This window comes from Salmo trutta, chromosome 9 (assembly GCF_901001165.1).
Source record: "Salmo trutta chromosome 9, fSalTru1.1, whole genome shotgun sequence".
NCBI lineage: Eukaryota > Metazoa > Chordata > Actinopteri > Salmoniformes > Salmonidae > Salmo > Salmo trutta.
This window is the reverse complement of record NC_042965.1, coordinates 23,528,683-23,553,713: the sequence shown is the minus strand read 5'-3', so window position 1 is coordinate 23,553,713 and position 25,031 is coordinate 23,528,683. Positions and strand designations below refer to the sequence as shown.

General features: G+C 43.7%; 1 protein-coding gene across 4 annotated transcripts in view; it reads left to right on the top strand.

Annotated features, from left to right (window-relative positions):
• Positions 1-12,853, top strand: part of LOC115200236 (transforming acidic coiled-coil-containing protein 1) — a 32,659-nt gene extending 19,806 nt beyond the window's left edge. For 2 of the 4 annotated variants that reach the window (XM_029763129.1, XM_029763126.1), the window contains exons 3-14: positions 2,521-2,929; positions 3,210-3,245; positions 3,792-3,852; positions 4,104-4,188; positions 4,927-4,979; positions 8,791-8,931; positions 9,078-9,151; positions 9,299-9,342; positions 9,458-9,618; positions 9,732-9,838; positions 9,979-10,099; positions 11,142-12,853. In XM_029763129.1, coding sequence (XP_029618989.1) covers positions 2,521-2,929; positions 3,210-3,245; positions 3,792-3,852; positions 4,104-4,188; positions 4,927-4,979; positions 8,791-8,931; positions 9,078-9,151; positions 9,299-9,342; positions 9,458-9,618; positions 9,732-9,838; positions 9,979-10,099; positions 11,142-11,210 — 1,361 coding nt within the window. In that variant the 3' untranslated portion in view covers positions 11,211-12,853. The remainder of the gene's footprint in view (positions 1-2,520; positions 2,930-3,209; positions 3,246-3,791; positions 3,853-4,103; positions 4,189-4,926; positions 4,980-8,790; positions 8,932-9,077; positions 9,152-9,298; positions 9,343-9,457; positions 9,619-9,731; positions 9,839-9,978; positions 10,100-11,141) is intronic. The other 2 variants (XM_029763127.1, XM_029763128.1) reach the window with 2 other exon arrangements.
• The last annotated feature ends 12,178 nt before the right edge of the window (positions 12,854-25,031 follow it).

Below are 25,031 nucleotides of genomic sequence, written 5' to 3'. Positions count from 1 at the left end.
TGGACTTTACTGTAGTATACTGTACTATTTACAGTTTACTATAGTATAAGTACTGCAGTAAGAAAAATAATAGTATATACTATAGTAATTACAGTAGTGTTTTTGCTGACTGTAGTATTTACTACAGTATACTACAACATTATATAGTAAGTACTACACATGATCGAGGCATACTACAGTGTGTAGTATAGTATTCTACAGTATACTACAGTTTACTATAATATTCTATTTTAAGTACTCTCTCATCAATGTGGTACCCTGTTAAAGACTAGTAGATATTTTTTAAACGTCCCACGTTGGGCTGGATGTGTCAGTATGTAGTTCATACATGCATAATCTATGAGCAGGATACTACTACCAAGATGCACACACTGCAGAGCGAGAGAGAGAGCAATGACGTGGTGCACATATCTGCGTTTATGTGGCGTAGTACGCAATGTTTTGGGGCCACTTTTGTCTCATGAGCCAAACTACTGTGTCACGTCCTGACCATGGTAAGCTGTTATTTTCTATGGTAGAGTAGGTCAGGGCGTGACAGGGGGGGTTTATTCTATGTGTTCTATTTCTATGTTCTTAGGTTCTAGTTTTTGTATTCTATGTTGGTTTGTTTGGGATGATCTCCAATTAGAGGCAGCTGGTCCTCGTTGTCTCTAATTGGAGATCATACTTAAGTAGGGGTTTTTCTTCCTGGGTTTTGTGGGTGATTATTTTTGAGTAGTGTTTGTTTCTCCTCTGCGTCACGGTTTGATGTTTTGTTGATTCAGTTTATTTATGTATTGTAAAGTTTCACAGATTAAATAAAATGTGGAACTACACACATGCTGCACCTTGGCCCTCTCCTTTCCACTGCCGTGACATACTGGCTAAAAAGATGACAAAGTACCGGAGAATCTCTTAAAAGATTTTAGAAGCTGGTGTAGGCTGCAGTGTGAGGCCTGTTCTAAAGGGCAGGGGTGAGGTTGTCCTGCTCTGCTCCCAGATAATTCTGGGTAGTTAGGGTTAAGGAACATTTCTTCGTTCTGACAGAGCATACATTTGGGATTGTCATAATGACTCTGTATTAAACATCCACAGAGAGAAGTTTAACTGTAACATGTTACTGATATCTCTGAGAAAGGACAATTGAAAGATGATCTGACACATCCTATCTCTCTGAGAAAGAGAGAGCAATATCACAAGGGTGTGTGTCTGTGTGTGTCTGTGTGGGTTGGTGTGTGGATGGCTGTGTAGTCGCATTGTTCTGTGTTCCTGAAATCTGCTGGATTTCTCTGTAACAGAGAGATCACTGTACAGCAGTATGAGTCTGCAACCCTGACACACACACACACACACACGTAATAACCCAAGGACACTGACTTGTGTCTGTAGAGCTGCATGCATCCCAATGTTAATGAGACATGCAGCACATAGTGGCAGGACTGCTCAGCGATGCCTTCTCTCTGGAGCCTAACCCCTCAAATGTGGTTGCCAGGGTCCTGGGCTAGAGCCCCTCTCAGCAGTGTCAACACAGCCCAGACTGGAATGAGCAGCCCCGGCCCCCAGAGAACAGAAGCATGTTAGAAGCATGGCAGGCTGTCCTAAACACAACAGGGTCCTGGGCTGAACATACACTCAGACCATTACTGTATTATTGTGCCCTTAGGGAGAGGACCATAGCCGTGTGTGTGTGTATCAGTGTTTGCTGTTGATGAGGTGTTTGTTGACGCAGGGACCATTGTAAGGTACCATTCTTAGCATTCTAGAAGTGAGGAGCCATTGTGAGTGTTCTAACAGGAAGTGAGAAGATATTCAAACATACCTCAGTCTATACATGCTTTTAAATAGCCATGAACTGAGGCTGTAGATCTGCAGTGCTCTGAGTCACTGTAGGGTTTAAAGATGAGACACCATGCGTCCCAAATGTCACCCTATAGAGTGCACTATGTAGGGAATAGGGTGCCATTTGGTATACATACACCCATGCCCCATCCTATTCCAGAGATGTTTTCCACCCTGCGCACTGGGGACTGAGCACTCCCACACATTTTATGAATGTGTTTTACAGCAAGACTTTAAATGCAGAGATGTTTCTGAGAATGGGAGAGTGCCCCACAGTCACATCTAAGAGTGATTACACAGGAAGCTCTACAGCCCAGGGTTACTGTGTCCTTGGTGGAGAGAATGCTGGCAGGAAATCTGTAGCACATTAAGGGAGAGAGACTAACACACACATAGACACAGAGAGATGCATGCACGCACATACACAAAAGAGGGAAGAGGACAAATGTCATACTTTTCTCGATAACATGACAGCAGATTTACCGCTTGGAGAGAGACGGAATAGGCTTTAGAGAAAAGATAAGCTATAGCGTGATTGGTGAAGAGAGTGTGAGAGAGAGATGTACACTTTCTGTAGTATATTATCTGAAACAAGATACAGAGAAATCTAAAAATGATATCCCTGAAAAAAACTTTTGAAGAAAGGTTGCTGTCTTTCTTGTCTCCAGCGTGAGATACTGACTCTGCCTCTCCTCTCTGCAGCCTTCACCAGAGATGACGGACAGCTGACGCCCCGTGCCTTCCTGGACAGGAACTCCAATCAGGGTGTTTATCCCGCCTCCCTTCAGGAAGTCCAGGATGCCCTGAACAACCTCAATAGCCCCTCCCCCTCCCAGAGCAGAGCAGGTTTGGACCAGAACCTGAACCTGATGTTTACCTCCAGACCTGGAGAAGATGGTCTCTCCCCGTCCCCTCTGCCTCAGCCCCGCGCCCTACGTCCCCCCTTGCTCCCTGTCCACAACCCCCCTGTCCCCGCTGAGTTTGATGATCTCGCTTCTATGACCTCTGACCCCAATGGCAACATCAACTCTTACCCCAACAGCCTGACTCCTGAAATGGACAGACCAGAGGACTCAGACAGACAGTCACCTAGGAAGAGCACAGGCATCACGTGAGTAACACTCTTATAAGACCACTTATCTTACAGTATCTTGTGTTGTCTATCATTCAGTCCTAACACCCTCCCCTTCTGGTTTAAGGAACCAAACTAACCATCCTGGCTCTACCAGTACAGTTCCCTGCCTGACCACTTAGCATAAAATCACATGATCTTATCTCTCCCTTCCTCAACCAATCTTCCCCCCTCCGCTCCGCTCTCCCCCCACTCCGTCTCCTGTCTCCCCCATACTCTGTCCTGACCTGTCTCTGAGTCTCTTTCTGTGTGGCATCAGGACCGCTGAGCAGGTCCGTTTCCTCTGTATGACGCTGTAAGTACTGTTTACTGTATGTCTCTGTAGGCCCTCCACTGGGCCTCAACCACATCCCCAGACTCTGTGTCTCCCCCTGCCCAGTTGAGCTACCTCTCCCCCTGCCTGTTCCTCTCCCTGCCCCCCATGCATGTTCTCCTACACCACAATCCTCACACTACAGAAAGCAACCCTGGTCCGCACTCTCTACTGCAGTCTCTGGTTGTCGCAGTCATCAGTTTCTCCCAGGCAGGGCTAGTCATCATCTACCTGACCTCAATACCAAGAAAGAGAGAGAGGTGACCTCATAATACTCCATTTCACAGATACTCTCTGTATATGCATAATCATGCTCTGTGCAGTAGTTTAGTGACCCTGCTTTTATTTCTATTAGGCAACAGCCTGTCATCTGCTTTCTGCTGCAATTAAGCAATTTAGCAGCAGATGCACAGAGCAACGCAACAGAGAGAGAGCACAGAATGAGGTCGGTGGGTCAGCTACGATCTGGGTAGGGTTAGCGTTAGGATTTGTCTCAGTAGCTCTGACCTCAGTGCTTTTTGTCTTCAGGAACTCCTGTAAAGTGAAGAAGCTAGACAACCAGACTCCATTACAGAACACCTGCGGACAGGTAAGGGTTCATGTTCTTTTAGTGTAGTGTTGTAGTGTTTTCCACTCTGGTGCAATTTCTCTGTGTATCTGACCATGACCCTGGTTAACCTGGGCATTCCTCTCTGAGAGACTGAGCCGTTCCATCAGTATAACTCCGCCCTGTCCTCTACTCTACCTCAGCCCTCAGTATACATCAGCCCTGCTCTGGCACAGCACCAGGGAGCAAAGGGAGACTGCCAGACAGATTAAAATGTCCCTGTCTGTCTGTAGGAGGATGACCACGGCGAGGGCCACGCCACAGATGAGGAGAAGCTAGCCAGCACAGCAGGAGTCAGAGCAGACAGAGATCACAATGGTGAGTGGGGGTTGAGGGGATCAGACACACCCAAACATCAGTGTCTGTGTGAACTCATGTGTTGGTTAATCAATGTCACAGGGAAGGTCATGGTTGTCTTTCATAGAGCCCCGCAGGAACCGTTATCAATTAGCAACTCATTGTCAACATCCACAAAAGCTTCATTGGATCCAAGGAGTCTGTATGAGTGTTCCTAAGTTCCTGTGCTCTGATCTGGGCTCCCTCCCCTGCCCCAGCTCAACCACTAGTGTAGGCTATATGAGTCATGTAGCTTGCTGTTATGTATGACTGGTGGGTCTGTGTGCTTATGAGCCCAACAGCAGAACCCCAGCAGTGTGACAGGAAGTAGACAGACTGTACCAGATCAATAGTCCCTCAGGCTGCATGTAACACACTTCTACTGTAGCTCTGTTCTGTTGAGCTGAGTTTGCCTTATTGTCTGTTCTACTCCGCTCTGTTCTGTTCTGTTCAGTTCTGCTCTGTTCAGTTCTTCTCTGTCTAGTCTGGGGAGATGTATACAGTAGATTCTGTCTGTCAACTCACAGGTTTATTATGAGACAGAATTGTGTCATCATGCCCTCTGTGCTGCAGGCATACACTGCCCCCTTCTGGTCAGGCAGCAGCAGTAGCACATGGAGCTCCCAGTGACTGGAGTCAGAATAGAATAGTTCCTTATGAGAATACAGTGTGGGATATTTCACACTGATATTTTTGTGACATTTCATTTTTCTCTCCCAGGGACAGAACTGAGTATGTCAGGCAGATCAGAGGAGTCAGACTGCTGTTCTATGGTGAGTACCACAAAATGCCTTGTTAACAGTCACATTTAGCCCACAGAAAGTATGGCCACTTCAGAGCCCAAGGATCTAGTGATGGTTCCATCAAAATCATGTGATCTCCCTGGTGACTACTAGATGGAGACATTAGTGAGCCAGAAGTTTAGAATGCTGTCCTCGAAACACATTATGTCACTGTAGTTAGGAGGGTTACCAAGTTTAGTTAGTGAATTACTTAACCACCATCCCATCTAGCTGATCTTGGCCCATCATTATTATCATCATGTTTCTAGTAGCTGGTGCTTGTGTATCTGGTTGGCTGGGATGGTGATGGTGACTGGCTTCATTGGTCTACCCACCCGGTGCCTAACAATGCTCTGTAGCCCACTACAGTACAGTACAGTACAGTACCATGGTAGCTTTACTCCCACACTGTACATGAACTGACCACGAGCTCCTCAACCTGGCATCATCTCCAGCTCATCAGGTGATAGAGGGATTGAGATTACCAGACCCATAGGATTAGGATATGACTGTGAGTTATAATCCAGGGAAGGGCAACAGGAGGGTGAGGGTTGAGGGGTAGGGCGAGAGAAAGAGATGAAGTAACCACCCTTAACTCTGCCACTGAGGAACAAGACCTCAACTTCCAACTGCCATCTCCCTCTCAGGCTGTGTTTAGACAGGCAGCCCAATTCAGTTTTTTTTCTTCACTAATTGACTAATCAGATGAGCTCTGAAAAATATCTGATGTGATTGGTCAAAGGACCAATTAGTGGAAAAACGATCAGAATTGGGCTGCCTGTGTAAACAGCCTCAGAGCTCCTGCGAATCAGGCTGGTGAAGGCAGGGCCAATACAGAGATGTCTTTGTATGGCTCTGGATGGAGGAGATGAGAATATCACCACAACCCTCCAATAAACACTAGACTGCATTGTACTATAATCAGTTTATTATTGAGTGGAACATGCAGATGGAAATGACCTATAAACAGTTTGAACCTGCCATACCCATGCTACAAACCACACTGACAGTGTGACTAAATCAGGATTAGGGTCACTTTAATCTAACATCCAGTCAGGAATTTATGGAACTCCTCTCCTGCTCTTTATTTTATTCTTATTTACAATGACAGCCTACCAAAAGGCATCACGACAAGACAACACTACAATAAAAGAGACCTAAGGCAGCAACACATGACAACACAGCATGGTAGCAACACAACATGGTAGCAGCACAAAACATGGTACAAACATTGTTGGGTACAGACAACAGCACAAAGGGCAAGAAGGTAGAGACAATAATACATCACACAAAGCAGCCACAACTGTCAGGAAGAGAGTCCATAATTGAGTCTTTGAATGAAGAGATAAAACTGTCCAGTTTGAGTGTTTGTTGCAGCTCGTTCCAGTCGCTAGCTGCAGCGAACTGAAAATATGAGCGACCCAGGGATGTGTGTGCTTTGGGGACATTCAACAGAATGTGACTGGCAGAATGGGTGTTGTATATGGAGGATGAGGGCTGCAGTAGGTATCTCAGATGGGGGGAGTGAGGTTTAAGAGGGTTTTATAAATAAGCATCAACCAGTGGGTCTTGTGATGGGTATACAGAAATGACCAGTTTACTGAGGAGTATAGAGTGCAGTAACGTGTCCTATAAGGAGCATTGGTGGCAAATCTGATGGCCGAATGGTAAAGAACATCTAGCCGCTCGAGAGCATCCTTACTTGCTGATCTATAAATTATGTCTCCGTAATCTACCATAGGTAGGATGGTCATCTGAATCAGGGTTTGTTTAGCAGCTGGGGTGAAAGAGGAGCGATTACAATAGAGGAAACCAAGTCTAGATTTAACTTTAGCCTGCAGCTTTGATATGTGCTGAGAGAAGGACAGTGCAACATCTAGCCATACTCCCAAGTACTTGTATGAGGTGACTACCTCAAGCTCTAAACCCTCAGAGGTAGTAATCACACCTGTGGGAACAGGGGCATTCTTCTAACCAAACCACATGACCTCTGTTTTGGAGGTGTTCAGAACAATGTTAAGGGTAGAGAAAGCTTGTTGTTGTAGAGCATTTAACACAAAATCCAGGGAGGGGCCAGCTGAGTATAAGACTGTATCATCTGCGTATACATATACATAAGTCGGAAGATTACATACACCTTAGCTAAATACATCTAAACTCAGTTTTTCACAATTCCTTACATTTAATCCTAGTAAACATTCCCTGTCTTAGGTCAGTTAGGATCACCACTTTATTTTAAGAATGTGAAATGCCAGAATAATTGTAGAGAGAATTATTTCTTTCAGCTTTTATTTCTTTCATCTCATTCCCAGTGGGTTAGACGTTTACATACACTCAATTAGTATTTGGTAGCATTGACTTTAAATTGTTTAACTTGAGTCAAAAGCTTCAGGTATCCTTCCACAAGCTTCCCACAATAAGTTGGGGGAATTTTGGCCCATTCCTCCTGACAGAGCTGGTGTAACTGAGTCAGGTTTGTAGGCATCCTTGCTCGCACACGCTTTTTCAGTTCTGCCCACAAATGTTCTATAGGATTGAGGTCAAGGCTTTGTGATGGCCACTCCAATACCTTGACTTTGTTGTCCTTCAGCCATTATGCCACAATTTTGGAAGTATGCTTGGGGTCATTGTCCATTTGGAAGACCCATTTCCGACCAAGCTTTAACTTCCTGACTGATGTCTTGAGATGTTGCTTCAATATATCCACATAATTTTCCTTCCTCATGGTTCCATCTATTTTGTGAAGTGCACCAGTCTCTCCTGCAGCAAAGCACCCCCACAACATGATGCTGCCACCCCAATGCTTCACGGTTGGGATGGTGTTCTTCGGCTTGCAAGCCTCCCCCTTTTTCCTCCAAACATAACAATGGTCATTATGGCCAAACAGTTCTATTTTTGGTTCATCAGACCAGAGGATATTTCTCCAAAAAAGTACGATCTTTGTCCCCATGTGCAGTTGCAAACCGTAGTCTGGCTTTTTTATGGCAGTTTTGGGGCAGTGGCATCTTCCTTGCTGAGCGGCCTTTCAGGTTACGTCCATATAGGACTCGTTTTACTGTGGATATAGATACTTTTGTACCTGTTTCCTCCAGCATCTTCACAAGGTCCTTTGCTGTTGTTCTGGGATTGATTTGCACTTTTTGCACCGAAGTACGTTCATCTCTAGGAGACAGAATGCGTCTCCTTCCTGAGCGGTATGACGGCTGCTTGGTCCCGTGGTGTTTATACTTGCGTACAATTGTTTGTACAGATGAACGTTGTACCTTCAGGCGTTTGGAAATTGCTCCCAAGGATGAATCAGACTTGTGGAGATCTACAATATTTTTTATGAAGTCTTGGCTGATATGTTTTGATTTTCCCATGATGTCCAGCAAAGAGGCACTGAGTGTGAAGGTAGGCCTTGAAATACATCCACAGGTGCACCTCCAATTGACTCAAATGATGTCAATTAGCCCATCAGAAGTTTCTAAAGCCATGACATCATTTTCTGGACTTTTCTAAAGGCACAGTCAACTTAGTGTATGTAAACTTCTGACCCACTGGAATTGTGATACAGTGAATTATAAGTGAAATAATCTGTCCATAAACAATTGTTGAAAAAAATACTTGTGTCATGCACAAAGTAGATGTCCTAATCGACTTGCCAAAACTATAGTTTGTTAACAAGAAGTTTGTGGAGTGGTTGAAAAACGAGTTTTAATGACTCTAACTTAAGTGTATGTAAACTTCAGACTTCAACTGTAAATGGATGAGAGAGCCTCCTACTGCCTGAGCTATGTTGTTGACACCTATGTCTCTGCAGTATGAGGACACCTGCCAGCTGAAGAACACCAAGCTGGGAGGAAGTGACACGCAGAAGAAGACAGGAAGTGAGGTTCTAGACTCAATTTGCATCAGTGAGGCAGAGAAGACGGCTGTTCTCACCCTCATGAGAGGGGAGGTCAGTTAAACAACAGACCACACACACACACACACACACACACACACACACACACACACACACACACACACACACACACACACACACACACACACACACACACACACACACACACAGGGTAACATAGATATATCTGTCTCCTGTGCCAGATCACTAAGGAGACGGAGGCCAGTGACTGGAGGAGGAAGTATGAGGACAGCAGACAGGAAGTCATGGAGATGAGGTACTGTAGGCCAATTCACATATACCATTCTGTTACCATTCACCTCAACTGTACTGTGAGGCTAGTAATGAGGTGATGTGTGCTGAGCAGTGAACAGACTGAGTGTTAGCTAATCAAGATTCATCAGTAGTTATTCCTCTCTCACAGAAAGATAGTGGCAGAGTATGAGAAGACCATCGCCCAGATGATTGGTGAGTGGCTTAGATCAACCAAACCACTTAAAAAATTCCTCTCCATAAATGTAGTGGTGGCCTCGATGCACAGAATCATAAAATGACCTGTCTGTGTGACCTCTCTCTCTGTCAGAGGACGAACAGCGCAACACCACGAGCTCCCAGAAGTCTTTGCAGGCTGTAACCATGGAGAAGGAGTCGGCGCTAACAGACCTGAACTCAGTAGAGCGATCGCTGTCCGGTATGTTCCGCCGCTATGAGAACATGAAGAGCACCCTGGACGGCTTCAAGAAGGTTAGGGGTCAGAGTTCAGGGATCAAGAATAGTCTGACCTTACTATGGATTAGTCTTTGAGCTCATATATTAGTTATGTGTAACATTGTAGTTCTACTATTATGTGTGTGTAGAATGAGGAGGTGTTGAAGAAGTGTGCTCAGGAGTATCTGGCCAGAGTCAAGCAGGAGGAGCAGAGATACCAGACCCTCAAACTACACGCCGAGGAGAAACTAGACAAGTATGATCACACACACACACACACACACACACACACACACACACACACACACACACACACACACACACACACACACACACACACACACACACACACAGAGGTGTCTATCAGTAACTACCAACCCCTACTATTCCCTTCAGGGCTAATGAGGACATAGCCCAGGTACGCAGCAAGGCCAGCTCTGAGAGTGTTGCTCTGACCGCCAGCCTGAGGAAGGAGCAGATGAGGGTAGAGTCTCTGGAGAAAGCTCTGCAGCAAAAGGTAAGGGCTAACATTACCTAGCTACATGCTAACGCCCACTGCTAGGCCTATAGCAGAAGGTAGCACACAACCATAGAGATATTTAGAGGATGCAACACTGTATCTGTATCATTGTGGCAGCTGTGAGAGCATGGGCAGCACCATTGAGGCCATCTCCATTTCAAAGTAGTCAATGCTCTTCTTCTACGAGTTGGTAAACAAACAGAAAGTGCATACTGCCACCTGGAGTGTTTTTGAACAGGTATAAATCCAAGGTTGGCGATTTACTGCCACATGCAGTAATGGAATGTTTGCTCAAGAGTATAATTAATTGGCTGATCCCTTCTGATGAACTGGATGGAATTATATGATCCTTCCATAACCCCAGTTGTGTAAAGTACTGAAGTAAAAATACTTGAAAGTACTACTTAAGTAGTTTTTTAGGGTATCTGTACTTTACTATTCATATTTTTGACAACTTTTACTTCACTACATTCCTAAAGAAAATGATGTACTTTTTATACTCGTTACATTTTGAATAATTAGCAGGACAGGAAAATTGCCTAATTCACACACTTATCAAGAGAACATCCCTGGTCATCCCTACTGCCTCTGATCTGGCAGACTAACTAAACACATGCTTCATTTGTAAATTATGTCTGAGTGTTGGAGGATGCCCCTGGCTATCTGTAAATTAAAGAAAATGATGCCTTCTGGTTTGTTTTATATAAGGAATTTGAAATTATTTATTCTTTTGAAACTTAAATATATTTTAGCAATTACATTTACTTTTGATACTTAAGTATATTTAAAACCAAATACTTTTAGACGTTTACTCAAGTAGTATTTTACTGGGTAACTTTCACTTTTACTAAAACCGCCTTTTGCACAGAGAGTCCTCTGTCTCTATGCACACAACCCTAACACTACATGCTAATGCTAACCCTGCAACAAAAGGTAATGCACAACGCTTTTTGCTGACTAGGTGACCTGAACAGGAAAAACTCCAGGCCTAAGTCCTGAATCCCCAGTCTCCCTGACGTGGTATTCTGTCTATTCACAGACGGAGGAGATCGAGGAGCTCACCAAGATCTGTGATGAGCTCATCGCAAAGATGGGCAGAACAGACTGAGAGAGATTCCATACTTCCGAATCGACCAATCTTGACCCGCCAAGCCAACCCTGCCTACAACCTATAGTGTACTCCTATGCATGCCTCCAGCCAATGAGCAGCTCTATTTCCCCACAGGGCGCCTGCACCTAGTGCTGCTGTACTGGTCAAATGTCATACGATAACCAATTTCTCTTAGTCAACATTAGTGCAGTATTTGGAGAATAGGATGTAATTTGAGCCTGTGTTATGTACATGTGGACTCACCTTTTTGGCTTGGTCATTATTTACCACGCAAGACCCCACACCCGTTTGTTTTTCTGTACTGTAACATAAACAGAATATAATGTGCTGTCTTGGCATTGCATAGGTTTGTGCTTATTTAACTTAGGATAACATTTTGTTAAGCATTTATTAATATATTATGCACATAAACCCCACACTTACAAAACACCCTGGCTGAGATGTACTGTACATATGGTACGGTACATATGGTACTGTACAAATTGTATTTATTCTGAACACTAGGAGACTAGGGCAGGACCAGGTAGACACTCTCTAGGCTCCAGGACAATCAGGGGTCAAGGGTGAGCTGTGTTTGACCCCTTTGTATAACTGCACTATTATAGGGAGGGGGGATGTGGGAGTAGGTTCAGGGTTAGGATGCACTACTATAGATAGGGGTGGGGTGGGGGGTTGTCCTGGAAAATAGAAAGCTTTTCTCCTGTCTGTATATGAGGCTTTGTGTTAGCAGAGGAAGAGGAGCTGTACAGTGACTGTGTATTCTGTACGACTTCAGCACAACTGCACAGGGGAAGGGAGGGTTTCCCACTGTCCTAAACTATACCTGGTTAGTCTCTTTCTCAGGCCAGAGGGCTGGAGCAGAGAGTAGTATACTCAGTAAGTGGAAATCTGGATATGGTGAAGTAAATACAAAGACTATATATTTTGTATATGTACAAACAAATACCGTAAACTGGGAGAGTGTTTGATTTGGTTTTTCAAAATCCAAAATGTTTGGAATTTCCTGTGGTCATGGATATCACCTGTAGTATTTAGGTATGAAATGTTACGACATGGAGGTAGAGACAATTGTTCAGGGATTATGTGAGCTTCCATGAGCCCTGCTCAAAGGTAGAGCACTATATAGGGAATACGGTGCCATTTGGGATGGAATCACTGTGTTTTACTGCAGCACCTAGTTAGTGGTATAGAAAGTTACAGTGTGTTTCTCATATTCACTGTTCACTGCTTCACTGTTCTCAGCTAACCTGGTTCTGTTAAATACTCTTCCACAGTGGAGAGTTTCACTCCGCCTCTCAGTACTAGTTCCCCCTCCGCCACACTGCACTGTGGATGACATAGTTAAACAATATAACACGCATGCACGCATGCAGTGAAACACCACCTAGACATACATACATACATGTGCCAGTGTCTATAATACACATCTTTGTGTCATACTGAAGTTGTACCTTCATTGAAAGTTTCTTTAGATAATATTGTTTTTAACAGTTTGTACATCACCGATGATCCCTTTTTGCATTGTCATTAATATTTGTAAAGTGAATAAGAAGCATTCAGCTGTACTGACTTGTACCGTACAGACTATGTTGACTAATATGTGCAGTGTCTGTGCTGAGTAAACATGACTGTAGTAATAAGGGAGTGTGTTCTCATGGCTTCTGTGTTCAGTTTCTCTGTTCACAGCTACACAGGTTGGGTCTGACATCACAGCTACACAGGTTGGGTCTGACATCAAAGGTTGGGTCTGACATCACAGCTACAAAGGTTGGGTCTGACATCACAGCTACACAGGTTGGGTCTGGCATCACAGCTACACAGGTTGGGTCTGGCATCACAGCTACACAGGTTGGGTCTGGCATCACAGCTACACAGGTTGGGTCTGGCATCACAGCTACACAGGTTGGATCTGACATCACAGCTACACAGGTTGGGTCTGACATAACAGCTACACAGGTTGGGTCTGACATCACAGGTTGGGTCTGACATCACAGCTACACAGGTTGGATCTGACATCACAGCTACACAGGTTGGGTCTGACATCACAGCTACATAGGTTGGGTCTGACATCACAGCTACACAGGTTGGGTCTGACATCACAGCTACATAGGTTGGGTCTGACATCACAGCTACACAGGTTGGGTCTGACATCACAGCTACACAGGTTGGGTCTGACATCACAGCTACACAGGTTGGGTCTGACATCACAGCTACACAGGTTGGGTCTGACATCACAGCTACACAGGTTGGGTCTGACATAACAGCTACACAGGTTGGGTCTGACATCACAGCTACACAGGTTGGGTCTGACATCACAGCTACACAGGTTGGGTCTGACATCACAGCTACACAGGTTGGATCTGACATCACAGCTACACAGGTTGGGTCTGACATCACAGCTACACAGGTTGGGTCTGACATCACAGCTACACAGGTTGGTCTGACATCACAGCTACACAGGTTGGGTCTGACATAACAGGTTGGGTCTGACATCACAGCTACACAGGTTGGGTCTGACATCACAGCTACACAGGTTGGGTCTGACATCACAGCTACACAGGTTGGGTCTGACATCACAGCTACACAGGTTGGGTCTGGCATAACAGCTACACAGGTTGGGTCTGACATCACAGCTACACAGGTTGGGTCTGACATCACAGCTACACAGGTTGGGTCTGACATCACAGGTTGGGTCTGACATCACAGCTACACAGGTTGGGTCTGACATCACAGCTACACAGGTTGGATCTGACATCACAGCTACACAGGTTGGGTCTGACATCACAGCTACACAGGTTGGGTCTGACATCACAGCTACACAGGTTGGGTCTGACATCACAGCTACACAGGTTGGGTCTGACATCACAGCTACATAGCACACTCACAATCACTGACTTTACTGAATGTTCAGTCTCTGCCAGAGTGAACTGTAACCTTGCCCCGGGCTAGCAGTTGAACAGGGAACGGTGTTCAGCTGACACAGCACTAATGTCCTGTAACACACTCACAGAAACACACACATTGCTAAATGGATGTTATGAGGCTCTGACCTTGAGTTAGAGGGCAACTGCATGCGAGTGACACATTTTGAAGTAGAATTTCCCTGTAGTTGGTAAGAACGGTTTGTGACAACCCAGTGTGGTTGTATTATTTCACTGATCACTTAGCCAACACAGGGTGTGTGTGCTGCCCACCAAGGTGTGTGTGTGTGTGTGTGTGTGTGTGTGTGTGTATATTTGAGTGAATGAGTACAGTACAGACACCAGTATTGAGAGTTTACCTGACCCTGTCAAAACAACCCTTGGTAAGTCCAATAACACATGAATAGAGGGCGCTGGGTGTGCAGGGTTGTTAGGGATTAGGGCTAAGATGTTAATGCCCCAAGACACCCCCACCTCTTCTCTTTTCTCTCCTCTGCGTTTACCTCTTCTCTGCTCCCACTACTGCACTGGACTCCCAAACGTACACTGATACACACACCGTCCATCCAGCACTATGAAGACTGTCCTGGCTCTGCTGATGTTGGTATGCCTGGCCTGCCACAGTAAGTCTCTGTACATGTAGCTGGCAGTCTCTCTACATGTAGCTGGCAGGGTTATTTACTCAACTAGAGGGGGACTTTCTAGGGGTTTCAGGGTTTTCTAAGAGTTTATAAGGGGTTAAACGGTGGGTCTGAATCTAGTCTACTGGGTCATGTTAAAGCTGGGTTCAGGTTAGAAATGATGTCTTGTTTATCTGATGGGAGGCAAAGGAATGTTAAGAGCTTAGTTGGATCACGAAACTGCCCGGGGACCCAGAGAGTAGTCGATGCTGACCCTAACCATAGGTCAACACTATCCATAGCTGTACCAGATGGTCATATTTCAGTTTTTGTTTTAGTCATCATATTGGTAGAGGTTGTGTGGAACGCTTTCGACACCTTGTGAAGTCCATGCCCTGATGAATTGAGTCTGTTCTGTGGGCAAAAGGGGAGGTGCAACTCAATATTAGGAAGGTGTTCCTTGAAGTGCTAGTGAAGGGCTGTGTTCACCTGTCTGTCTGGTTGTCTGTGTGTTTTGCTGTTTCAGCGTGGTCTTATTTGTTCATAAAAGCCCAAGGGTTGACAGGACAGGAAACATGGCCAGGGTCAGTCTGAGTTGTCACAGACACAGCCTTAGAGTTATTCGTACATCATCAGATATGAGTTTGTTGTTATGGGCTCCTTTTTCCTCTGAAACAACGTGTGCATGGTGAGACAGAGAGTTGGGATTATGTTGAGCGGTAGCCTGGATAGTCTGTGAGTGCTAGTTGAAAATGCTGCTTAGTCTCATCTCAGATGTTCTCTCCTGTTCCATGTCTAAAGGTCACGCACTGAAGTGTCACTCATGCGTAGCGTCCAATGAGGGTGATTGTATCAAACAAGGCTCCACCACCTGCCCTCAATTCGCCGACGCCTGCTCCACCATCACAGGACAGAGTAAGCACACACACACACACTCTCACCACCTGCACAAAAATAACTTTTATGACCAAAGCTTGCAGCATTCTTTTCAGACTCTAGATGTCAGGCTAGTTCTAGGACAGCACCACCATCACCACCACCATATGATTGGATAGGTATAAGTTATATGTAATTAGACTAAAGCATTCCCCGTTGAGGCTGTATAGGGTGTATATTATCAGTGTTCTAGCTACTGTTGAACTGGCATGAACACATTTTGTACAAAACTGATTTTAATGCTAAATAAATATGTCTTTATGCCGCTATAATACATCACACACTAAATGAATGGCCACGCAAATTTGATAAGACTACATATGTATGTCTTTCTCTCTCTTTTGTCAGCAGTCTCTCTCCTTGCCCCTGTAATCAGTGTGTGTGTGCGTGTGTTCTCTCATCTCGTTTCTGGATAAGTTCCCAGCAGCTTTTATCAACCACAACCCTCTGTGTCTGTGGGAGAGAAGGAGGAAGGGTGGGGGGGGGGGGGCGGGGGCTAGGGCCAAAAAGAGGAAAGAGTGGGAGCGAGGCAGGGGCTAGGGCCAAAAAGAGGAAAGAGTGGGAGCGGGGCAGGGGCTAGGGCCAAAAAGAGGGAAGAGTGGGAGCGGGGCAGGGGCTAGGGCCAAGAAGAGGGAAGAGTGGGAGCGGGGCAGGGGCTAGGGCCAAGAAGAGGGAAGAGTGGGAGCGGGGCAGGGGCTAGGGCCAAGAAGAGGGAAGAGTGGGAGCGGGGCAGGGGCTAGGGCCAAGAAGAGGGAAGAGTGGGAGCAGGGCAGGGGCTAGGGCCAAGAAGAGGGAAGAGTGGGAGTGGGGCAGGGGCTAGGGCCAAAAAGAGGCAGATTGAAGGATGAGGAGGAGAGTAGGAAACCATGGTTCAACAGGGTTTGGAATAAGCCAATACTGACTCTCCTTCCTCACACCTTTCCTCCCCCTCCCCACTCCCTTTCTCCTTACTCCTCTCTCCCTTCCTCCTGTTTTAGACACGGTGATGAAGTCATGCTCCTACAAGGCGTTCTGTGATAAGGCCCGCAATGGCAACTCTGGAGCCAAGATGGAGTGTTGTTTCTCGGACGACTGCAACGGGCCCCATAAAGGCCACCGCCACGGGGAGCACAATAACACAGCTAGTGGTCTGGGAGCCAGCCCTGCTCTACTACTTGGGGCTCTGATGCTCCGCATGGCCCTCAGCAGGTTCTAAACTCCTGATCATGTATATATATATATATGTATATATATATGTATATATACACACACACACAAACCTCTACTACAAAACCATTTATCGATTCATCCCCTCAGTCAGCTGTGTCAGCAGAGTGCTGGTGAGTCATGGTTTGGTGAATCATATTGGGTTTAGGGGTTTAATAGTGAATGTGTGTGTGTTGCATGTGGTGGGGGGTTCATAAAAGCGCATTCAACCAAGTTTAAAGACATATGGAACTGATGTATCATACCATATGACTCTATAATGCAGTTGTGTGTCTGTAACCAGTCATATGTAAAAAACGAGTTGTTTGATTTGTTCAGTGATGGACTGGAGCTCCTGCAGTGTCAGTAGACTCTGGGTGCATGCATCCAGGCTGGGTTTACAACTACACATGTACAGTGAGCTCCAAAAGTATTGGGACAGTGACACATTTTTTGTTGTTTTGGCTCTGTACTCCAGCACTTTGGATTTGTCAGGTGAACCGTTCAGAAATTAAAGCACTTTTTGTACATATTCCCCCCAAATTCTCTTATGTGTATTAAAGTAGTCAGAAGTTTAGTATTTGGTCCCATATTTCTAGCACGCAAAGATTACATGGTGGGCGGCAGGTAGCCTAGTGGTTAGAGCGTTGGGCCAGTAACTGAAAGGTTGCTAGATCAAATCCCCGAGTTGACAAGGTAAAAATGTGTCATACTGCCCCTGAACAAGGCAGTTACCACTGTTCCTAGGCCGTCATTGAAAATAAGAATTTGTTCTTAACTGACTTGCCTAGTTAAATAAAGGTAAAAAAAATGTAAATTACATCAAGCTTGAGACTGTACAAACTTGTTGGATGCATTTGCTGTTTGTTTTGATTGTGTTTCAGATAATTTTTGTGCCCAATAGAAATGAATGGTAAATAACGTATTGTCATTTGAGTCACTTTTATTGTAAATAATTATAGAATACGTTTCTAAACACTTCTACATTAATGTGGATGCTACCATGATTACAGATAGTCTTGAATGAATCATGAATAATGATGAGTGAGAAAGTTAGACACAAAAATATCATACCCCAAGACATGCTAACCTCTCACCAATACAATAAAGGGGAGGTTTGCATTTTTTGGGAGTGTATGATATTTATGCCTCTGTAACTTTCTCACTCATTATTCATGATTAATTCAGGACTATCTGTAATCATGGTAACATCCACATTAATGTAGAAGTGTTTAGGAACATATTCTATTCTTATTTACAATAAAAGTGACTCAAAAATGACAATACATTATTTACAATTTATGTTTATTGGGCACAAAATAATCTGAAACAAAACCAAAACAAACAGCACATCCATCCAACAAGTTTGTAGAGTCACAAGCTTGATGTAATCATTGCATGCTAGGAATATAGGACCAAATACTAAACTTTTCACTACTTTAATACACATACAGTATAAGTGAATTTGTTCCATGTACAAAAAGTGCTTTAATTTCGAAACAGTTCACACGATATGGTTGGTGGCACCTTAATTAGGGAAGACGGGCTCGTGGTAATGGCTGGCTCAGAATGAGTGAAATGGTAACAAATACATCAAACACATGCTTTCCATTCGGCTCCATTCCAGACATTATTATGAGCTGTCCTCCCCTCAGCAGCCTCCACTGGTTTATAGCTGGGGCAGATCTAAAATGCCAGTAGCCTGTGTGCATGTATTATACTATTGGTTAGTGCTGAGCTCACAGTAGGCCTAGTGTTGGGATTGTTCCCATAGTTACCCCCTACTGTATGTTACAGCACTCTTCAGCTTTCAAACATCCTGAATTAAACAGAAACTTAAACACAGACATGTTTGTTCATATTGTTATGCTTCAATACTTATTTATAAATAAACATGCTATTGCACCCTTACTTTTTCTTTCTATCACTCTGCAGTTGGTTGTGTTGTGTGTGTGTGTGTGTGTGTGTGTGTGTGTGTGTGTGTGTGTGTGTGTGTGTGTGTGTGTGTGTGTGTGTGTGTGTGTGTGTGTGTGTGTGTGTGTGTGTGTGTGTGTGTGTGTGTGTGTGTGACAAGAATTCAGCCCTGACATCACGGTGCGTGCCGCTAACATGCTGCAAAGTTTCCATTTATCACATCTGAGCAGGAATGAATGATTCAAGATATTTTGGATGTGCAACGTAATCCAGTGATTGACATGAATTTTGGGTTGACAATTAGACTATAGTTGCTATATTTTACTGTCAAAATAGGACTCCAGAATATCCTGGTATTTTTTTCAACACATTAACTACATCGGTACAGTGTTTGCTCCACTAACAGTTTAGCGATTACGCTGCGGTGCTTAGAGGTAATTTGTGGTTTAGTACGATACCCTGCGTCACCACTTCATTGCTCCAGACCAGCGCAGGGGGGTGTTAGAGCACTGATTATGCTTTTGGGTCCTACTGTGTATCTAACTGACAATGAATGGGCGACAAACCTAGATAGAAACTGATCATTGTGCACGACTTCAGTATTACTTACTAAAACTGTTGTTACACTAAGGTTTTTATTATTTTATTTTGCTCTTACTGTAGTATTGTAGCCCACTCCCGACCAATCATGTTGTACAGTGCCTGAGTGGTGCAACGGTCTAAGACACGGCATAGCAGTGTAAGCTGTGTTGCTACAGATGCTGGTTCTATGCCGGCCTCAACTGGGATGAGATGACTGCAGGTTTCTGGTTTCTCCTCCCTCTAAAAACAGAAAAAAATAAACTGGCTTTATTTACAAATTAGTAAGAATGTCTCACCCCATGTTCAAGAATGGCCTTTTTCCTCGCTCATTTTATGTTATTTGAAAAAACAAAATCTCCAAAATTTTGTTATTTTTTTAAACAAAGCGATTATTATTATTAATTTAGAATTATTAATTTGGATATTCTCACAGATATATTATTAACCCTATCATTAGCAGGACAATATATATTGGTTATATTGGTCATGGCTCCCGAGTGGCACACAATGGGATTGGCTTGCAGTTCTCCAGCTGTATCCACTGAAAGCGCACAAGGTTCAAGGCATGAGGCACGGGATGGGCCTGCAGAGCCATGTACAGAAGACGGACCTAGCCCATGGGGAAGGGAGGGGGGGGTGGACCCCCGCCCCACCACACTGGGTAGCACAGAGCAACACTTTAAGGGGCATTGCACTAATAATGGCACTGACTAGGGAAACATTCCCGCTGTTCTTAGTGCCAGTCTGCACGTTCAAACTAAAACAATGTAAATAATAATGACATCTTTATGCTTGTTAATAAAATAAAGATAAAAATACTCTTTCAAAATATCGATGATTATTTAGTTATGGATCCATAACGAATTACTATGGGAATAAATATCACTGAATTGCAGAAATATTGGAACAAAGTTGTCTAATGAAGGTAAACAAATTGTTGTTTACTGGAAAATACTCTATCAAACACACACGATCATGTTGTACAGCACCATTATGGCTATTAGCAGGTAGTTGGACAATAGACTTGCCTAGAAAGAGGGTAGGGGGAGAACTCTATCGTCAAATGTATTTCTTCAGTTAGGTTGGCTGTATCACAACCAGCCGTGATTGGTTGCAATTTTAGTTTAATCCACCAGAAAAGACAAACAAATAATACAACAAAAAGTATTATGTATCACATCCGACCGTGATTGGGAGTCCCATAGGGAAGTGCACAATTGGCCCAGCGTTTCTCTCCCTCTAAAAACAGAAATAAATGTTTTGGCCTTTACAAATATTATTTTGACCTTTATTCAGATTAGTCGCTCACTTTCTTTTTTTTTTAAACAAAATAACCTCCAAAATATTGTTATATATTATCAAGTTGATGGCAGTGTCATATAGTCCGGCACCTACATAAAGCAGTGACTCACTCATTAATGGCTTTGGATCAAAATAAATAAGTACCATCATTCTTTTTGATAGTCTTTAATAAAGAAATGTTTTGGTTATCCTGACCTGGACACCATGTACAGTATAATGGCCCATTGAGTGGTGTAGGTCTTATTTAAAGAGCATATTGAAGTTAGAAGTAATACGATTTGAAGCAATAGCCTACAACTATTTTAGCACTGTTTCGTGCTGCTCTGAGACAAGCATGGGGACTGGTCTTGATAAATCAATGAGATTTTTATTTTCACTGAATCTCCATTTGGGTATTGGTTAGACTACAACTACACAATTAGGGTGTAGAAATGTTATGCTCTTAGTGTAACCTTTATTTAACTAGGCAAGTTAGTTAAGAACAAATTCTTAATTACAAGGACAGCCTACTCCTTCCTCCCCATCAGGGAATTGAACCCCGGTCTCCTACTCCCGACTGTCACGTTGTACAGCGCCATATTTTCCGTTCCATCCTAACGGAATCCCAGAGGGTTTTTCATTTTCCTTGGAATAGAAACACCCTAATATTAAGCAAATTAATTAAGCAAAATGTATTAAAATCAGGCCCATATAATAGTATGTTCTTAGAGAAAATGTTTAAATTCTCTAGTACAACCACTATTGAAGGTTATCAAATGCTTCTCAAAGATGACCTCTGGTGGTCAAACTAGCATTAATGGGACCAACTTTTAAAGGACAAACCACTAACTCTAAATATATTACCCACTGCTAGTAGCCATGTATTCATCCAACAGTAAATGTAATGTCCTAGAAAAACTTTGCAGTTATAGACTACTACCCAAGAGACCTATAGGCCTAAGGTCTCACCATGGCCGGTGTGCATTTTGTGCACGTGCCACTCCATATCTCAAAGCCATATCAATTATCTTGGTTGTTAAGTAGTTGCTAAGCTGAATATTGAAAGGTGATAAATAAACACTATACCTACAGAAAGCTGAGACCCTCTCTTCGACAGGAACAAGAGGACAAATCTTCCAAAGCTGTGTTTTTCCCACAATTTTATTTTTAAATGCATTTTTCTCTTGAGCACATGGGGGAAGAGGAAAGTGGCTCGCTCATCACAACAGCAGGCCTCAGCAAGGGCACAGGGCAGACACTTTCATTACAGGAATCATGAGAATAATGCACTTTACTGTTTGACCAAATCATGGTTTAAGCCACCCGAAAATAGCTGAAGACCGAGTCGGAGCAGGTCTCATTGCTGATGCCGTGTTTGACTTTGAATTTGCGGGACCTCAGGTATTAGAAGACCAGGCTGGTCTGTCTTGGTAGGGGGGCCAGTTGTTGCCCACTGATCAGCCAAAGGCTGATTATAGATTAGTATAACAGAGAAAAATCTTAATAGGCCCATATCACCTTTTTTATTGTTTTATTTCTGTATGTCAATTTCGACCAGCCCATCCAACTAAATAATGGTCCAGCCCATCTGGCATTTGACAGAATTGCCAATCCGCCCCTGAGCAGCATGCTAGCATGAGACTGTCAGTGGGTGGCATCACTGGATATGTTGAGACCGTAGATTTAGACTCTCTCCTGCTGTTTCTGTGACCTCTGACCTAGTTACAGTCCACAGGACGTGAGGTCACTCAGGTAGCATTTTGCTCGCTGGTGGTTAACAGACCACACTTACATCCTCCTCCGACCTCCAGTCTTCTCCATAGACAGAGCACACAGCTCCATGTTGTTTCTACTGAACACTGGCTTCCTTTCTGTCTCTGTCTGTATAATAACTATGTATGGCAGGCTCATGTAAGGACAGTTGGATATGAGGCAGAGAAAACAACTGGTCTAGACAAGGATACAGATTGCATCCTCTGATCAGCCAATTCAGACAGAATATCTACCCCATACAGGCTAGCTCTGTGCACCATAGCAGACTTAACTTCTATTTCCTGTTAGCCTAGTCTCCATCTGGGGGGGGGGGGGGGGGGGACAACGACAAACAGAGAATGAGACACACAGAGAGAGACACACAGACAGAGGGGGTGGGGGTGAAATCCTGAATCATATGATGTGACTTTGACCCAGTTCCCATAGCGATGCTGCCAGCTGAGAGAGGGAGGAAAGAATGATAGAAGATAACAAGGGATGAAGGGAAGAGAAATGGTTAGAATATCTCGCTCTGTTTATGAGAATGTATCAGGGTTAATGCAGGGTTAAAAATGTATTGAACTAGCATATTTAATAGCCTAGCCTAGGCAGGCCCTATAACCTACAATAAATAAAGCATAGGTCCACAATCAATTTGACTGTTTCAGATATACATGAAGCCTAGTGAGTGGTAGACCAATTAATGTTTGAGACAGTGTCTGCTGCTCAAGGCCATGTACCGACCTTTTGGGGGGTATGTACTTAAACAAAAAAATGTTTTTCCCGCAACCATGGTCACGGATTGAGCAATTATTACAAGGGAAAGCAGCACAATCTGATGAGTAAATTTGCCTATTTTACAAAACTATTTTGAACGTATTAAGAATTACCAATACAATTCCAGTAAAAATAGAAGATTTTAAGAAATACTGTGGCTTACCATTACTATATCCAACCCCTCTCCATGTGTTGCCGCTATCATGTATCCCAGTGGTTCACACTTTTTGACCCACAACACCCAAAAAGTGGTACAAAACTTGCGACCCCCGCGCGTACATCTGCTGCGTATTTTATTTAACCTTTATTTAACTAGGAAAGTCAGTTAAGAACACAATCTACTTTACAATGGACTGTCTACCCCGGTCAAACTAACCTGGACGACACTGGGCCAATTGTGCGCCGCCCTATGGTACTCCCAATGACAGCCTGTTGTGATACAGCCTGGAATCGAACCAGGGTCTGTAGTGACACCTCTAGCACTGAGATGCAGTGCCTTAGACCGATCCGCCACTCGGGAGCATAAATGTTGCCTGTCATTATACCCATAAATGCTGATACATTTTCAAAACGCAGAAATAAATAGCATTTTAGACCTGCATTTGGAACTGAAAGTCATCCATGTTAGCAGCCAATATCAACTAGGGATATATCATGTCACTTCTCTAGAGTAGGCAAAATCATATGGTCTGCTTGGTAGATGGAAAGCATGTTCTGTCTGCGCAGCTTGGTCTCCAAGACTAGACGTAACATAGTTAATGTATATGATATGTTATGTTTGGTATGCCTACATAGGACAGCTGGTTGGGTGGTTGGTTGGGTGTATAAACCCAAAGGTTGCAAGTTCGAATTTGATCACTGACAACTTTAGCAACTTTTCAACTACTTAGTTAACCCTTCCCCTAACCTTAACCCTTTAACCTAACTCCTAAACTTAACCCAGGTAACGGTAGCCACCTAGCTACAATTCGTAACATATGATACGTTTTTAAAATTCGCAACATAATACAAATTGTAATTTGTAATATATCATACAAAATGGGGGATGACATCCAGAAATGAATACATACCATACTAAAATGGAGGTCTCCGTATGTACAGAATAATATGAAATGCTCTTCGGATCTGAGAGTAAATAGAGCTGAATATATTGATAAAAGTCACCTTGTCTGGGAGAGATTTACACGTTTATCAAAACATCACACTAAGGTAAGCCTACCACAAAACACAGCCTTTATTTTAAGTGTTTCTAAAATTCCCTATGGGAAAAATGAATGTTTGAAAAATGATTGGAGCCATTTCCCTGTTTGACTGCTAAGTTATGGGTATTATGACACCTCCTCTGTGGGGCACTATTGGTCAACAATCAAGATGCGCAGCTTTTCCGTTCTGTAGCATAGATGATCATTTAACAACGACTGTGATGTTTCGGCTAATAAAGGCCGAGAAAAAAAGACAGTGGCAGAATAAATTCAACCACACCTTTGTTTTATCACAATACCGGATAGCAACCTCTGTCCGGTGAAGTCCACGACACATATTGCATGTAACAGGCAGTTACATGACCTACAGCATGATTAAGCAAGTTAATGTTTCTGACATTTTCGGACCACTACTGCATGGTCCATCAAGTTAATGTTTTCGGATCACTAAACAACTATTGATTTAGAACCACAGAGAGTTACCGCAAGTTACAAAGAAAACAGGAGCTGCCTCCAATATTCCAACACCATTTCAACTTCAACATTTTAACATCATCAAATCACCACTGCTTAGTCTAATACAGTGACAACTAAAATATACCAAAAACAATTTAGTCCAATCAATGTAAGCTAAATGTGGCTGTCCAT